The sequence below is a fragment of the Pteropus vampyrus genome, unplaced genomic scaffold, assembly GCF_000151845.1.
Source record: "Pteropus vampyrus isolate Shadow unplaced genomic scaffold, Pvam_2.0 Scaffold390, whole genome shotgun sequence".
Lineage (NCBI taxonomy): Eukaryota > Metazoa > Chordata > Mammalia > Chiroptera > Pteropodidae > Pteropus > Pteropus vampyrus.
The window spans coordinates 2,446,069-2,465,003 of NW_011889171.1; the positions used below are offsets into that span (position 1 = coordinate 2,446,069).

The 18,935-nt window shown below is 41.3% G+C and overlaps 1 protein-coding gene and 1 non-coding gene across 15 annotated transcripts in view; one reads left to right on the plus strand and one right to left on the minus strand.

The window, feature by feature from the left end:
* Nucleotides 1-18,935, minus strand: part of SEPT6 (septin 6) — a 77,003-nt gene that overhangs the window by 45,151 nt on the left and 12,917 nt on the right. For all 14 annotated transcript variants that reach the window (XM_011380206.2, XM_023523302.1, XM_023523304.1 and 11 more), the window contains 2 exons: nt 18,353-18,467; nt 10,973-11,168 (listed from right to left, as the gene is read on the minus strand). In XM_011380206.2, coding sequence (XP_011378508.1) covers nt 10,973-11,168; nt 18,353-18,467 — 311 coding nt within the window. The remainder of the gene's footprint in view (nt 1-10,972; nt 11,169-18,352; nt 18,468-18,935) is intronic.
* LOC111731670 lies at nt 2,113-2,219 on the plus strand. The gene has a single exon (XR_002777248.1). It is a non-coding gene; the product is annotated as a U6 spliceosomal RNA (small nuclear RNA).

Genomic DNA, 18,935 nt, shown 5'->3' on the forward strand with positions numbered 1-18,935 from the left:
ATAGGAGAGATCCAGGTGCAAGGTACCTCTGGAGCCACAGAGAAAAGTCTAAAAATATAGTCCTTTCTTTCTTCTTTTGATTTTCTGAGCCAAACATTGTTCTGAATGGTAATAGCATCAAAGAATCTCTTGGTTGCAGAGATCCTTAGAAGGTTCCTGAAAAATTAGGAGTGAGGGTGGAGGGATCCATCCCTTACACTTTTTAAATTAATTTTCGTATGACTGGCTGTTTTGAGTGATCTAATCATGGCATTGCTTCATTTTTTTTCTCCATTACATAATTTTTACTTCAGTATTTTGCTCTACAAAAGGGATCAAAGGAGGAAAGAAAATAGAACATTTTTAGCTTTTATTCCCCCTGAGTCTCTAGTGATACCCTGCTCAGACTTATCTTTCTACTGCTGCCTCTGGCTCTTAGGGTCTCTGAAGAGGTGCACGAATCAGACCAGCCAAACCAGCCAATCAACCAAAAGGATTTGGTTTAGACTAATCCTAAATGGATGATTCATCTTTGTTTTATTCACCTTTGTATCTTCAGTGTCCAGCATGGTATCTGGAATATAGTAACGTTGCCATCCCCACTCCCAATGGCTCATCTTCCCACAGCAGCCGTCTCTTCTACCTCACTCTGTTGAGTTCACTGGACTCTACTCCAGGGAAAACAAAATCCCTTACTCTCATAGGCTACCTCCTCACAAAATGCTTCCTCTAAGTGATACCCGACTCTCCTTCAAAGACGCTGCTCCCTTCATATCTTTATCATCTGGAAATTGCTACATCTTTCACACCCAAGTTCCATGGTGGGGTAGATTGGGAACTTCTAGCTTGTTATTCCCTGGCTTACTGTGAGCTCTTCCCTCTCATACAAAACCCAGTTCCAACATACTCTACCTCTCCTCGACACTACTGCTTATCTTCTACTTAACCTGGGGTCAACAGACCTCCAAGGGGTCTGTAGATAGAACTCATTGCATCCATGAACTTGGACAGGGAAAAAATACATCTTTTTTCACTAAACTCTAACTAAAGTTTAACATTTTCTTCAGGTATAAACATAAGTAACAATCTACAGTAATTTTAGCAGTACCCGAGACTGCATAACCAATAGAAATCACCAACATTTTTAGGTCCTATTATAGTTGTTGCAAATATCTCAAAATAGCATTTATACTCATCACATCTTCTAAATTATGATAGTTATTAGGCCTATATATAGATATTGTCATTTCAGGAATTAATAGAGAAGAACATGGATTACTAAATCACAATTTAAAAATATTTTGGCATTAACTATATTTTTGGTATAACTGGTGTATTTTAGGCATTTAAAAATGTTATTCTGAGAATGAACTCATAGATCTCAATAGATTGCTAAAGGGGCCAAAGGCACAAAACAACCCCTACTCAAGACATTACTTCATTTCAGTTAGTGATAGGTACTATGAAGACAACAAAATAAGATAATGAGATAAAAAGTGACTGAGGGTTCAGCTACTTTAAATATAGTGAGTAGGGAAGGCTTCTCTGAGAATGTGACAATTAAGCTGCAAAGATAAGAATGAGAGAGCCATGAAGAATCTGGGAGAAGAGCATTTCAGGCCGAGGAATAACAGATGTAATAGTCCTGAGGCAGTTTGAACTATGTGAAGAGGGCAAGAGAGCTGAGAGTTAGTGAACAGAGGACGAATAATAAACTATTCAAAATACCTAAAAGGTGAAAACAACCCAAATGTTCATCAGCTGATGATTAGATAAATAAAATGTGGAATATCCATATAATGGACTATTACTCAGCCATTAAAAGGAACAAAGTTCTGATACATGTGGCCACATGGATGAATCTTGAAAATATCACGATAGTGAAAGAAACCAGCCACAAAAGGACAAATATTGTATGATTCTACTTATCTGAGGTCTTAGAATAGTCAAATTCATAGAGACAGAAAATAGAATAGTGGTTACCAAGGGCTGAGGGGAGGGGAAATGGGTCTGTTGTTTAATGGGTTTCTTTTTGGGTTGATGAGATTTGGGAACTAGATAGATGTGGTGGTTGCACAGCATTGTGAATGTATTAAATGCTAGTGAACTGTTCACTTTAAAATAGCCAATTTTGTGCTCGCTTCGGCAGCACATATACTAAAATTAAAACGATACAGAGAAGATTAGCATGGCTCCTGCACAAGGATGACACGCAAATTCGTGAAGCGTTTCATATTTTTTTTTAAAGTCAATTTTATGTTATGTGAATTGTACTTCAATAAAAACAAGAATAATAAGACATGAAACATGAGGCAGCAGGGGACAGTTCACGTAGAGTCTTGTGGTTATAGTAAGAAGTTGTTTTTTTTTTAATGTTTTGTTTTGTTTTGCTGCGAATAGGGTTTTCTGTTCCATAATGTCTTCTAATTGGTTATTGTTGTTTGATAAGAAGTCCGTGGCTTTCTGCATGTTTATTTTGAAATTGGCTACCTTAATGAACAATTGTTAATTAGAATTGTTTTTTGGTTGATTACCTTAGATTTCCTAAACAGATATATAGAAAAATAATAATGTTATCTCTTAGTAACACTTCAATTGTCGTCTTTCTTGATAATGTTGACCTGTCCCTTCTTGTAACCCTGTCCTCTGGCTGCTCTGTCACCATTATATCCTACCTCTGTAACTCTTCTTTCTCACTCACCTTACGTTAAATTCTTGGCCTGTCTCTGAAGTTTCATCTTGGACCATCTTCTGTTGTCCTTCTACACATTACATCCACATTATCAACGAGTGGTCTCACTTATTCCCATGGCCTCACTTATCACTGTCTTCCTATCGCATTTCCTAAACACCTGGAAATCATCCTAGTCTCCTTCCTCTTCCATGTGCCTGCCCTCTGTGCCAACATAGCCATCAGAGACTCCCCCTCCCCTGGAAACCCACAAGGCCTGGTCAAAGACACTGTACTTGAACACCACCATATCAAGCGCCAAAGTCAAGATACCACAAAGTCAGATCTGAAACGATGCCAAAAATGACAACAGCTAATTCACTCTTTTACCATCTTTCCAGTCACCTCTTCTTCCATGTACACTCATCCCTATTCAGCACTATCCTCCATGGATTCATTTTTCTGTAGCTACCTTCCTTCAATAACATTTCGACTGTGCCCTCTGAAACCCCTGTACTATGATAAACAAAATTGCCTACATCTTTGCCATTCAGAGTACAAGAGCGTAGTCCTTAGATCAACAACATTAACATCACCTGAGAGCTTGTTAGAAATGCAGATTCTTCAATCCCCAACCCATTCTGATCCTGGATCAGAATCTGCAGTTTATTAAAAGCCTCAGTGGCTTGTATGCAACATTAAAGTTTGAAAATTGCTGGCCTATATCCTCTACCTATTCATAGAACTTGCTTACCTCTTAGCCCTAATGGAAACCTCATTGTTCCCTGAGGACATCGCAACCCTGAGGACACCAGTATCTGGCAGCCCTCTTCATTGTAGGTTTCTCATTCTTTCACAACCTGTGTACCTTGTGGTCAGTCAGGTGGGCATTCACGTAGCTCCTCAGTGCCACTTCTAGACTGTTACTCCTCTACCTCAGTGTAAAGTCCTTTCTTTACTTGAGACCTCTTCCATCCTCTTCCAGTGGTGCCTGACCCAGTCTTTCTTCCCCTTCTAAGTGGTTGCAATGTGCTGTGGACAACCCATCAACCTTCGGTCTCTCTCTTTATTCCTTGATTATCTCAATTTCACAACCTTCAGCTCCCTCTACTTCAGCCACCTATACACCTCACCACTAGCCAGACCAGTTTCACTCAAGGCATCCTCTCTCAAACACTCCACTACCTGACCACAACCTCACATCTTTCCAGCTCTCTTGTACCTTCAATCTTAAACCCGATCTTTTACATCAGAGTCCTCTGGTACCTTGACCTCCCCCATTATCCTACAGGATATCAAGTCTCTTCCTGGCCTCATCTCCTTCTTATCCCAGGCTGAACCCCATAATTCTGAACTACTCTTTTATCAACACCTTCTTTCCCATTGTATCTTTGCATTCTACTCGACTTGCCTAGCAAAACTGCTATGCGGAATAAATTTCAGGATCTGCTTTTTCTGCTCCTACACCACTGCTACTTAATTTGGCTACAAGCAATCAGAAAACTATAGGTCTTGGCACCACTACCAATTCATGGCCCATATGAGTATGGGCCTTTAAAACAACATGACAATCCCTTTACTTGGCTTTGATTGGCTCCTTTCTCATTGCCTTCACTGACCATTCTAAACTTTTATTACTTCCTTTAAGCTCCAAAACTTATTCACGACCACTTCACTCTCACAAGATGATCTTCCTCTTACTTTACCAACAAAATTGAGGCCACTAGGTTCACACTACCCCAACTTCTTGCCTCACTCCCTCCTCTCTAAAAATGAATCAATTCCTCCCTGTTTCTCTCTAGTGTCTGAGGATGAAAGATCCCTAATCCTGTTCAAGGTCCATTGCCCTTGTACACTTGACCTCATCTCATTCCTTTCAAGCTCTTTGGGAACCTTGCTTTATCAGCTCCTCAGCTCCTATTGACTCCTTCCTCTCAATTTATAAGCATGCTTAAGTCTTCTCTCATCTCAAAAAAATGTTTTGCCTGAACTACACAGTTCTTCCCTTACCAGAAAAGTTTGTCTTCTGCACCTACCACAAGTCCTAGCCTACAATAGGTATCCAATAAATATTTAATGGAAGGGTGGAAATTTTTGAAAGAATAATTTACTCTTTAAAAAAATTTTGTCATTCACTGTTCAATACATTGTACAGGTTTTCTACCCACACCAGCATCCTAGTTAAGCCATTCATTGGATACATTTGGTTTTGAAAGATGAAAATTTACAGATATTCCCTTTAGTGTTTTATTTTTCCCATCAATGTATATATCATCCATTCACACATTCATTCAACAAATACATACTGAATAACTATTATGTGCCAGTTATTCATAACTTTTACTCATTCTACCAAACTTCAGGACTTAGCTCAGCCATTCCTAATCATCTCTCCTTCCTCAGCAACCTCCACCTTACAGTCCCACCACCAGGCTTGGTTGATTGCTACTCTCCCTATTCTCACAGTCCCCATCCACATGCCTCTGTTGTTGTATTTACCACATTATGTAGAATTTGTATACATATCTGTCCCCCCCGCTAAACTATGAGCTCCTTAACTAAAGACTGCCTTATTTCTTAGTATCCCTGCCACTTTACACTGTACCTGGCACACAGTTGACATTTAGTATTTTATAAACTGAACTAGATCTCCCACATTAATTTGGTTACTAAGTCTTATAGATTTTTTCTCTCACATATGTCCCCTCCTCTCTATCCTTAAAGCTTCTGTTCCTGTTCAAACCCTCATTATCTCTCTCATCCTCAAAAAAGTCACTCCTGACCTCCTTGCTTCCCTTTGGACACTGCTTTATCACTTTTCCCCAGTTCAGAAAAGCTTTTTACCCTTACTTTATCTGCTTCCTTTTTAAAAATTTCAGTCCTTTTTATTTTTAATTATGCAAACAATACATGTACTTTTTCTCCCCTCCTAAGAGGTAACTACTATTTTCAGTTTGTTGATTATCCTTGCAGATCTTTATCTATGCATTTACATACATACAGAGAGAGAGAGAGAGAGAGAGAGAGAGAGAGAGAGAGAGAGAGAGAGAGAGAAATGTTTATTGTTTTCCTGGAAAGGGACAGATTTATGCAAATGGCATCATGATCTGTATATCATCTTGCAACTTAAACTGCCAAATACAATTCCATGATATGGTTGTACCATAGCTCATTTACTCACTCTATTGGTGGAAATTTAGCCTGATAATTTTTTTTTATTCCATAATGAATGCTACAGTGATCATCCTTTCTGTATGCTTTTCAGGAAAACGTGCAATTGTTTCTCTAGCCTATATATCTAAGAGTGAAACTGCTGAATCATAAGGTATTCACATTTAAAATTTTAATAGGTATTGCCAAATTTGCTCTCTAAAAAATCTGTATCAATTTATACTCCCAGCAACATGAATGAAATTACCTGGTGTTAGTGGATATTATATTTTTATTTTTGCAAATCTGATGGATGAAAAAATATTTCAGTGTTTCATTTTGCATTTCCCTAGTCACTGGTGAAATTGAATGAGCATCCTTTCATATGTTGATTAGCCATTTATATTTTTACCTGTTTATTTTTCATTGAATTGTGGAATCTCTTTTTACATTTTAGAAAAATCCTTTGTTATATAGGTTGCAAATATTTTCTCACCTGTGGTTTGTTTTTATTTTTGTTTATGGTAACTTTCAATATACAAAAGATTTTTTTTTTGTTTTAATAAATTTAAATCTGTCAGTCTTTTCTTCTACAATTTTTGGATTTCGTATCATGATTAGAAAAGCCCTTTCTATTCCCAAAGTTATTTTTCTCCTTGTATTTTTAAGATTTGTTTTTAATCCAACTGGAACCTATTTTTGTGACTGGTGTTTGTGTGGGAGGATCTCATCTTATTTTTTTTTCCTAATGGGTGGCTTATTTATTTCCCTAGTGTCCATTCTTTCCCTGCTGACTTACTTATACCAAATTCCCATATAAACATGACTTTGGTCTTGGGATTCCCTTTTCTGTTCTATTGCTCTTTTTGCTATTTTGATGCCTTTACTTCTTTACCTCTCCCATTCACTCAGAGCAATCTAGCTTTTACACATGATTTCCCTGGAATTATTCCTAAATGTGTTAATAAACTTCATGTTGCCAAACCCAATGGAAATTTTTCAGTCCTTATCTTCCTGAACACTATTTATACTTCTCTCCCATATGGTACATGATACAATGCTCCCTTGATTCTTCTATCAATAAAAGTCATGATCATAACAATATCTTCTGTTCATTAGTTACTCTGTGCCAGGTGCTATTTATGCATTTCCACTGTTTAAGCCTTACCACAACTCTTTAGGGTAGATAGTACTATTATCATCATCCCCACTTTACCAGTGAGAAAACTGAGGCAAAGAGAATTTAAGTATCTTGTTTAGTGTAAGCCTTGACAGTGGGTTTTCTTTTTTGTAATGCAAGTACCTGACTTAAGCGTTGATTGCTGAGACATACACTTTAAAGATGACTATCTGAATAAACAGAGCCAGCCACAGAAAGGTGAAAAGCCAGGATGCCCCTAACCCCACCCCAAGCTCCTTTATTTTAGAGATCTTGGTTGATTTCCATAACTGACCTTTTAGACCATTAATTTTTTCTCTTCCTTCACTTTAAATTCCTTCTCTTGTGTTTTAAATTCACCAATAAAACCTTAGCTCCGCACCCTCAACCCCAATCAAAGCAGAACCCCGGGCTCCATGTGCTCTCTCTCTTTCTCTACCTGTGATCTCACTGTGCAGCCAGTGTGCAATGTGCTTTCTGGGACCTGTGAACAATAAACCTCCCTCCCCACAAAGTTTCCTGGTGGTTATTGCTGAGTGAGTCTTCCAATCATAGTAAGAACCACAAGGGCCAATTCAGCCACAACACTGGTGCTAAGACTGGCACAAAACACTTGTCCAAGTTTCTTGGGCTAATAAGTGGCAAAATGGGATTTGAACCCAAGTCTGTTTGAGACCAAAGCCTAAGTTCCTAAGCATTCCCCTCTCCAGCCTGTCCTTCTGTCCCCCTTGTGGGTTCTTCTGCTCCAGCATCTTTTCAATGGTGGCTTCCCCCCAGGATATGGCCTTCATCACTGCTCTTCTCGGTTTATCCATGTACCCTAGGTAAAGCAGGCATTATGATGCTCTGTTTCCATGCAGCTGCATTGACGTATCTATGCCCATATGGGCAGTTCAGTAGGGAGAAAACACTGCTGGTTATTACAAATCCTGGAGCTTACATCACGTCTATTCTCCAGCCCAGTTCAGGGAGTCTTTTTATTTCTACTTATTTGAGTTTATATTACAGGAATCCCCCTTTATCCATGGTAAATGCATTCCAAGAAACCTAGTGGATGCGTGAAACCACAGATAGCACCAAACCCTATCTCTCTCACTCTCTCTCTCTCTCTCTCTATATATATATATATATTTATATATATATATATATATATATATAAATATATATATAATGTTTTTCCTATATATACATACCTATGGTAAAGTTTAATTTATAAATTAGGCACAATAAGAGAGTAACAATAATAACTAATAAAACAATTATAACAATATGCTGCAATAAAATTTATGTGAATGTGATTCTCTCAAAATATCTTACTGTACTGTATATACTGTACTCAGCTTTTCATTTAAAGGAAGCACTTTATAGCTTATTTTTTGGCATATCCAAATTGCCAACATTACTACTCTTGCATTTTGGGGCCATTATTAAGTAAAATAAGAGTTACTTGAACACAAGCACTACAATACTGTGATAGTCAATCTGATCACCGAGAGGCTACTAAGTGACTAACAGGAGGGTGGCATATACAGCATGGATACGCTGGACAAAAGGATGATTAACATTCCAGGCAGGACAGAGCAGGATGATACAAGATTTCATCATGCTACTCAGAACAATGTGCAATTTAAAACATTGTTTATTTCTGGAATTTTCTATTTACTATTTTGAGAATGTGACTGACTTTGGGTAATTGAAACTGCGGAACACAAAACCACAGATAAGGAGTAGTACTACCATATTTGACTTTGTATGAGTATATATCATATTTATAATCAGGAAAAACAGTATAATGAAGTAGATTAGCCTCTAAGGGGCCATATCAGTTCAGTCCTTCCAAACCATCATCAAGGCATTTTCTAATGTTAAATATGAGAATGTATGTTACTGAGAACTATGAGATATTTAACTGAAGAGATCCTGCGCAATCTGCGGATGAGATTAGGCATTCGTATTGTGACCCAAATATCCCCTTTCCCCAGGGTCTATAATTTATTCTCAACCAAATGAGATTAACACAACAAGCCTATAAAAAGCAGAGGTGTCTTTTGCTTAGAATTTCAAATGGAAAACAGAAATCTGTTCAATTAGTAAGAAGCTAAATATATTTACTCATTGTAAGGAAACGAGGATGGTTGTTGTAACTTTAAGGGAGAAATAGGTCAATTTGGGATATAGTTCATTCAAGAAGCAAGAGAATCCTCAAAGAATGAGCAGACACTGCTCAAAATGATGAATGGCCCTTTCTGGGATGAGCACATGTGATAACCATGTGACTTCTAGTTAAATGCAGATTGTGCCTGACCCCCACCCACCTTGGCCCCAGCACTCATCATATCCTCATTGCTGAGCTCTCCCCACCCACCTCTCATTCACACACCATTCTCAAACACCCCAGACATCCTCCTACCTCTCTGCTTATTCCTGCTCTGTCTCTTTTCAAGATGTCTTTTCCTCCATCTGCTCACTTAACACCCCAAGATTTTTGTCTTTAGCCCAGTGTTCATTTTGCTTAACTCTGATCCTTGGGTGATCTTACATGTGTCCATGGTTGAGACATATCACCCATACCTTGATAACCCAAATCTCTATTTCCAGCCCAGACTCTCTCCTGATCTCTAACCCTGTATATTCAACTGCCTATTGCTGAAGGTCATCATGTCTCTCGATAGTCCATAGACAGCTCAAACTTAACATCTAGAAAAGATCTGATTCTTTTTAAAGCTGATTCTTTTATATTACCTCCCTTACTGAATTCCGCCGCCATTTGTCTACTCTCCAAGGTCAAAATCTGGGCCTCATTCTAGATTCTGCTTTGCCTTCACATCCCCATTACAAATCCTGTTGATTTTACCTATTCGGTATTTATCAAATCTGTCACCTTGTCCCTATCTCAGCACCTGATTTACCTCTAGCCTTGATCCAACTGGTCCAATAGTCTCCTAATTGGTCTTCCTGCTCTCCAGTCTATCTCAAAGTACCTTCTTCAAAGGCCAGACAACATCGTTCTACCTCTTAAAACCTTTCAGTGGTTCCACATCTGTATGTTCTATAAATCACTCCAGGAGCTGGCTCTTGCTCTACCTCTTCAGGTTCATCTCCCTTACTTCTCCCTCAGGTCATTCCAAGCACTAGCTCAGGGGCAGACCCAGGTTTTGTGGAGCCTTAAGCTTATATTATTTGAAGGGGTCTCCAAAAAAGATAATATAACATTACGACTAAAATTTAGTTACAGTAGGGCCATGGAAAGGGCCTGTGTAAGTGGGGGAAGCTTAAGTTTCATTAGCTTCACAGTAACTCTGCCTCTGGTCTGACCAAACAGAGCAAGTTGCAGTTTCCTGGAATATGTCATAATCTTTCACATCTCTTTGTCTTTGCAATGAGCAGTTACCTTTGCCCAGAATACCTTTCCCTCCATGCCCTTGGGTCTATCTGGAAAAATAGTCCATCCTTCAAGGGCCAGCTCAGGGAAACCTCTGCGAAGGCTTCCCTGACCCCACCCCCCTTTATGGAACTGACTGTTCTCTCCTTCATGTTCGCATTGTAATTTGTCCTTTACCTCTTTGTACCCTGTCCTTGACAGAACATATCATACTTGATTTGATATTTGATACTCGATGGGGAAGACTGGTTTTAAACTAATTTGTTTAAAACCAGTCTTCCCCATGAATGCCTCAAGGGCAGAGACAAAGTCATTTCTTTTCAGATTGTCAGAGCACTGCAGTACCTGACACAAGGTAGTAGGTCAATAAATATATGCCGAATGGAATGGAGACCTCATCCATGCATACTGTAAAGACATCCTTCTTTTGGCAAAGCATGTGGAGTAGAATAGTTGATCTAGACAGGAACCCTGGGTAGAGGTGGCGCTTGTGAGGTATCTGCTACCCGCCCACACCATTCTGAGAGGAAGTCCAGGCAAGACCATGTCATCTGTGGTCTCTCCAAGACCCTTGTGGTGAGCTCTTCCCCATGGCCTCCCACCAGCCTCCCCATCACACCCCCTTCCTTACCTGTCCTCCTTGTTGATCTGGTCCCCAAAGCCCACTGTGCTAACAATTGTGAGCTTTAGGCCCACATTGCTCTCTTGGAGGTCATAGGTATTGGACCGAAGCTGAACACCTGGCTGTGTGTGGGTGGCTGGCTCCCCCTCAAACTTGGTGTTGAACAGGGTGTCCATGAGGGTGGACTTGCCCAAACCTGTCTCCCCTGAAAAGCAAAAGGATAAATTATGGTCCATTCACACAGTGATCATGAAACCATTCCGTATCATGTTTTGGATGCATATTCATTGATGTGGGAAAGTGTACGCAATAAGACACTAAGTGAAGTGCATATAGAACTACATGGACTATTTGATCTCAGTTAAGTGAAAAAGAGTGAAAGGAACTGCACCAATATATTAGCCGTAGTCATCTCAGGATAGTGGAATTGGGGTAATTTTTCTTTTATTCCTCATATTTTTTTGTTATTTGAAAATTGAGTATACATTGCTTTTATAGTTAGAAAAAGAAACCGTTATAAGCAGTTATGGAGATGCAGAGTTATGCCTAGAAAAAGACTGGAAAGAAATAGAATATACTCTTACCAATGGTTATGTCTGGGTAGTGGGATTATATGTGGTTTTCACTTCTTGCTTTATGCTTTTCTGTATTTCTCAAATTTTCTACAAGGAGCATGATAACTTTTGTAATAAAAATTAAAAGCTTATTTTAAATTTTAAAAGAAAGGGACAGCACTCCCCCATCAAATATCTTCTCAGCCCCACATCACCTCCCTGCCAGGCCTACATAGGGCTCTGCAGATGCCCGGATGTGTTTCCCAGTGGAGAGACTGTGCAGCTTTCGGCATTTCCTCCCAGAGGTTTGAGCTGTCAGTGAGACCATTTTTAGCTGATAGGGAATTTAGCAGACCACAAATTATTCTTCCTCTTAAATTTCAAACAAAAGTCATTTGTTTGTTTAACTAACAGGCTGCAGGATACTAATAAATGAAGCTACTGGAACTTCAAAATTCTTAATTTTCACACCAAGGAGACAAGTGGGGAAGGGTTCTGGGGGACTAGTGAAGGTTTTTCCTGGAAGGTTATTCCTGGAAGACCCAAGGGATGTTAAGGCACTGCCATGAGCCAAGGAGTCTTCAGGGAATGAGGACATTGGAAGGAAACTGGTGGCATAGGAGTTAGGCATCTGACGTGAAGCCACAAGCTGGACTAGGCACTACAGCTGCTTATAATCTCTGTGGATCTAGACTGTATTTGGGCCCCCACCCCATCCCAAATGATTCAAGAATACAAGATTCAGTAGTTAATTACCTTAAACTTCCCTTTGAATATCTAGACTACCTTGCCATTCTGCTGTCATCACCCCTCTTCTCCCCTCCCCCATCCCAACCTGTGAGATGTGAGCATTGGCTGTCTTCACAGTCAAGAGTGGGTTTGCACTGGACAAATCCTGGCTTGGCAAATTCCATCCCCTCCCCATGACAGCACATATCCGCAAAGTGGTGCAGGACTAGGGTTAGAGCTGCACAATACATAACTGCAAATAGTCCATTTCCCTTCCACCTTCTGTGTGTCTAGCTTTTGATCTTCCATGTATCTTTTCTTCCAAGAAATGAGCTACGAATGCAGGAGGTGCTTTTTAAAATATCTGTTGATGATGAGATCTTCTGTGTGTGGAGAGACTGGCAAGAGAGAGAGAGAACAAGGAGACCATTCAACTCAGCCTAGCTACCCAGCCCTTCAGCCCAGTTTCATAGCCAGGTCTGACTAACGGGGTCGATTGCCAGGATGCAGGGAAACAGTTCCTCACACAGATCATGTTTCCAGCCAGGGTCTGCTATACCTATTAGCAGCAAAGATTCTCCAAGAAGAGGTCCCTTTGTTCCTCCCTAAAGGAACAGGAAGTATTTGGGTCCCAAGAAAAATTTGGTGAGTTGAGGCCTCTACAACAGGAGGTGACAGACCTGGCCAAGCCACTGAATGTATCACCCCCTCCCTGCCCAAGGTGAAGGTGCAGCTAACTGCAAATGGGGCCAAGCATCTCTGAGGTAGGAACACAAGAGTGGCTCCCTCATCCCAACTTGCCTTCCCTCTGGGCGCTGAGGTTCAAGCTACACTGTAGCCTGTCTTTGTATACACGCAGAATGAATTTTCTATGTACATCTCCATCTCCACCTCCACCCGCTCTTCTGTTCCGTGAGCTCTTTGCTGAATGCCCAATAGCTCCTAGAGAGTGGTGGGCTCTGCCTCCCCAGCACCCAGAGCTGGTTACCTGGCTTGCTGATCCTAAGGATTCTCAGAGGACAGAGGAGGGGCCAGCTTCCTGAACTCCAGAGAGTGCTCAGTGTGAGGCTCACTCCAGCCTCAGGAACAGAACTACAAAGGGAAGGGCCCACCCTGTTTACACAGCTGGAGAAATGGAGGCCAGCAGGCAGGGCAGGGCAGCAGGGAGGGACAGCAGGGAAAATGACCACCTGAATGCCTACCAGCACAAAAGGGCTGTGGAAATTATTAGATGCTCAATGACGAATGTCTGGAAGAAAAGAACCTGTGAGTGTCTAGGGAATCGTGATAAACGCTACATGAGAAGAGGGCAGAAAATCAAGCGAGCTTGTCCCTTGGCTACTGAGTGCTCCCATTCCAGCTTTCCATCAGTGTGGAGCCCAACGGGGGCTGGGTAGGGCGGGGCCTCTCTCTCAATGGCTGGCACAGGCTCAGCCTGAGCCTAAGATGCTGTCCTTTCCTACACTGCCCTGGGCCCAGTACTGAGTGTGCGTGTGTGTTGGGGTGGGGTGGGGGTGTTGCACATGTGGCCTAACCCAGATCAGGTCAGCAGATTCCATACCCACCCTGCAGGAAGGTTGGGGCTTGGCAATTAGATTCCAGCAGGAAACCTGAGTAGTCCCAAAGGGTCAATTTCTATCTCCTCCTCCCTCCTCAAAATGGACAGCAGGCTTCTTAACCCTTTGTAAGTCATTGCCACCAGCCAAGAATATTTCATCTCACTGTGCTTAGTGTAGATAGTATTCTGGAAATACTAGATTTTTTAAAAAAGAATCTTGATTTAAAACACATACCATATAATATGCTTTTTTAAACTATATTCCCTGGGATAGTCCAATGTTGACCTCTGTACCCTGAGTTAAAAACCACTATTATAAAGAAAGGCTTAATCATTTTCCTCATCTGCTGTTAATATCTGTATCCTCTGGCACTTTGTGCAATTAAATCCTTGCCAGTGATGATATGCAAAGTCCCAGCCAAGTTATCACTAAATGACTGTGACCTGTGTGACCTGAGCCGAGCCCTTTCCCCTCTCTGGACTCTAGTCTCCTTTTCCTTAAAAGGAGCAGGTTAGGGTAGTAATAATAATAGCTATCATTTATGGAGCACTTACTCTGTGCCAGGAACTGCTATAAATACTTCATATTTCCTTTTTTATTCCCCCAAACAAGACTATGCGGTAGATACTATTTGTCTTTCATTCACAGATGGGTTAACCAAGCTACTTCTTAGTTCTGTGAATTTGCCTCAGTTCTCAAACTCTCTGCACCTTGCCTTCCGTATTTATAAAATGTGGATGAAGTAACTGGTGTAGGGTCACAAAGTAGTAAGTGGCAGAGCCAGCATGTGAATTGAGGCAGTCTGACATAGGAGCCATGCTTATAACCAATATGCTCTAGCGCATCTCTAAGGCATGATATGCTGGTTCATTCAATCATTCAACAAATATTTACAAAGCATCTAATAGGAGCCAGGCACAGTTTTAGGGGCCATGGATACAGCAATGAACAAGACAGCCCTAATCCTTGTTCACATAGAGCTCACAGTCACATGACTTAAAGTCTCTTCCAGCTCCGAATGTTGGAATAAACCAAGAGAAATGTCTCTGAGTTCAACAGGAAGGTGTCCAAAAGGAAACTCTTTAGGAACTCCAGTTGGCCAAGGGAGCCTATGGACAAGGGCAAGGTCATGCCTGGCTCTGTGACCTTGCCCTGTCCAGCATCAGGTTGGCAGCTAAATACCAGCTATGGTAGGAGTAACAACACCACAGAAATTGGCAAATGCTGCAAACCATGTTATTTTTCTCCTGAGATCAGATTGTGAGACACTGACCAGAACACAACTGCTGGCAGCCTGTCTTGAGTAGCTAGCTGCCTTTCCCAATCGACTCCTGACCTTGTTAGCTGCCCTTCTTGTCCTCCTTCAGTGACCCTCAATCCTGCTTCTCCTGTATGTTTTTTCCAAATTCAACAGAGCCCAGTTGCGTCTGGAATCCTGAGCAGCTTCAAAGTAAATATTATCATTATGACCCTTTGTGCTCCTCACAGGCATTACTGTTGCTGGCACATTCAGAGGGCTGAGTTTCTGTGGGGCTCTTTCCCAGCAGAACATTTGTACTGTTGGCTCTGGAGGCTCCTCTGATGCCTGCTGTACTATAAGTAAGACCATGGGATCCTAGCGATTTCCAAAGTGAAGGGAATAGTAGATGTTTTTATGGGGGGAGGGAAGAACTGTATCCCATTTGGTAATTATTGTCAACCCTCCAGAATTTGTTGAAGAGGACTCATGATATGCTCACACCCATGTGCTTAGCCCTCTAAAAAGAAACACTGTAGGTGTCATTTATTGGTACCCTGACATATAAATTGGGCTCTGGAGTCATAAAAATTCTCTCCCCTATCCCAGTATACACAAACACACAAACGCACACATGCACATATGCACGTAGGGCACCTACTCTGCTGGGCTTGGGCCTATGATCAGCAACCCAGTACCAAGATAAACAATACTGTGCTAAAAATAGCCTAGGTCTCTGTTAATAATGGAGGCTAGCGCTACCATAATTTTACACTTAAAACACCCTATCAGAAAAGAAAAGAAAATCCCCTGGGGGAACATATTCCATGCCCAAATAGCCATTAAGGGATTAAACCTGACAGTTATGCACAGGCAGTAGGTAGGCATGAAAGTATGGTCTCTGATCTGTGAGAGAAAAGATCACCTTTAGCAGCCAAGCTATGGACCCTTTGCCAAGTCAGTGACAGGACCAGCCCAAAATGTGGGTTCTCTGAGCAATGACAGGATCATGAGCACAACCAGAGAGCAAGATGCATGAGTTGTAAGCTTTTTTTGGATCAGGGATGAAGAATGAAATTAACCCAGTCCAGGCTGGTGCGTCTAATTGCGGCACTTGTAGGGCTAAGAGAGGATAGGATCTATTAGGAAAGCCATTACCTGAAACTCGACATGAGGGGAAATAAGGAGAAGGGGTGACAGCTTGAGAGTCTCCCCTATCCTATTCTTGGAGGGTCTGTCCCAGGCAGTTGGGCAAGTCCATTGCAGCAGGTACACGCTGAAGCAGCTGTACCTGTACAATGCCTGGGTGGGAACTGGAGGATAGGGGTTTACTATTTCTCACTTTGCCATGAACTTGGCTGTCTCTTCCTCTGGGCCCGAGGGGAGCTTATGGCCCATGTGTCCAATTACCCTACACGTTTACCCTCAGAGAGCCATTCTGATTTACATGGCCTCCCTCCTAAAGCTTTACTAGCCCACCCAGTTGGTTGAAAGGTTGCTTAGGGTGGGTCTGTCATTTCACTTCTCATTTCCTCAGCTCTAGTACAGGTCATACAGAGCTCTGGGAGGAATGCCAAGAGAATCCAGTATGTTTGCATGGAAATTTTTGGTAATCGAATATTATGTAAAATAAATTGGCCATCAGCCAAAGATTGGTGAGAATTGGCAGTGCTAATATTGAATAGTGATAGCATTTGATCTTGATGTCAATCACCATGACTTCTATTTATTTTGTATCCCTCTCCTAATAACAACTAATCGTAACCATTAGTGGACTTCTGGCATTTGAAGAATTAACAACCTAGATTTGGACTCTAAGGTCCATGATATGAAATTCTGTGAAGTTCATATTTTCATTTCATAGGTCCAAAGCTCATGTGTGGGAGTGAATCGTTTAGCTAGTGAGTGAGCCTAGCTGACTGCCCGCCATCCATATTTAGAAGTGACTCTTTTGTTCTCTACTTGCCCTTGAGTGTGCAGTCATTTTCCTATAGAAAATGATCTGGAAAAGAGTACTGGGAGTGCAGGAGCAGAAAAAATAGAGTCAAAAAAATCAATGACCTTAATTAGAAAACAGAACTTTAGACAACATAAAGAATAAAATATCCGATTTGGCAGTGACTTAGATCCTCAACATGAATGAGTCCCCAATACGCTCTAAGCAAAAAATAAGAAAAAGCAATTAGCTGAAGTGTCTGAGTGCTCCAACCAGGGTGAAAACTGGCTTTATTATGGTATTATATGATCATAAAAGTTTGGAAGTAGGTCACTGAAAATATGCAGGTATGCTTTACTGTACTTTATAGTGAAAATTATATGCTATGATCACGTTTGTTAATTTGGGATTTTTTTAAGGTCTCAGGAGAGATTCTTAAAGAATATCAAGAAACTTATTCCTCATATTTGGTTGGTGCTTGGCAGTTTGCAAAATGCTTTTGTGTTCTCAAGAGATGTTGCTGGCAGCAGTTAGAGAAGCAGAGGGACGGACAAAGGATCAGGCAGACCTGGGTCTTTGTAATGGCTCTGCCACTTATTCTATGTTGCCTCAAGTGAGTCCCTTATCCTCCCCAAGTTTCTGTGTCTCCATCTGTTCAATGAGGATGTGAATGTTACTCGCTCTGCTCACTTCACAAAACCCTGGTAAGGACCCAAATTGCTAATATGGTAAAGTGTTTGAGAAGCATAATGAGTGGCTCCTGTGGGGTTAACTCATTCATTCATTTCACAAATATTATTAAACTCTCGTGCTGTGATTAGCACATTAGAGGTGACTAAGATGTGGTTCCCACGCTTGAGACTAAAGATCTAGGCAGAGATATACATAAAGGGGATAAAAGAACTTTGCACACAGCTGTGTGGTCCCCGCATTTGAGCTCAAACTATACCGAGCATATCAGGGCTGCAAAGGAAACACACAGACCCAACCCACTGCCCATAGCTTGTGGGCAGGGATCTTTCCGCAGCCATTACCTCCCTCCAAGTTCTGCCCTGGCTCCTGTTTTCTGCAGTCAAAATGAACCTGACAGCAATAGCTGAGCCAGCTAGCTCCCCTGCAAAATTTCCACTAGGTGTCACACAGCTCAATTTCCCCCAAGGTATGGCCCCATATTCTGGTCTGACCAGAGAAAAAAATGTCATTATAGCCAGCTGTTTACAAAAACAAGCAAAGGGATAAAAGAAGAAAGATGAGGGGACATTCTTGTAAGTAGATCAGGATGACACACTATTTAACCTAATTACCTGCAAAGCCACATCCAGCCATTAAAGATCCATATTCTGTAATAGAATTTCCTGCTATGGAAATACTCACCCACGCACAGGATGTTGAAGCAGAAGCCCTGGCTGACTGACTTATTCACCAGCTGGTCAGGCAAGCTGTCAAACCCCACATGTCCAGCCAGGGGGACGGTTCGGCAACCTTCACCCTAATTTGGAAGGGGAAGGAGGGGAGAAAATGAAAATGTGCTTACAAGCAATCTGAGCCTCACTTATGCATCCAAATAATCTCCATGCTAGGAAGTAACACCCATCCAGGATACATAATGAATGTCACCATAGCTCTAGGCAAAGCAAACTACAAGAGGGGCTTATAAGGGACAGGAAGGTGGAGTCAGGGGATGAGACCTCTGGTGCCAGGTTCACAGACTTGGGTTAACTCTCAACTCAAATCACTTACAAGCTGGATAACCTCTTGGAGACTCCATTTCTTCCCCCGTCTGTCATATGAGATAATATTACTTATCTTACAGGCGATTGGGAGGCTCAAATGTATTCATACATGTAACGAACGTAGCACAATGCCTGGCACATGCATAAGTGTTCAGTAAACATGACAAAAAGACTTCAACTACTCCTCTCTCTAAGGCAATTTTGGGGCTCTACAAAAGTGGCAC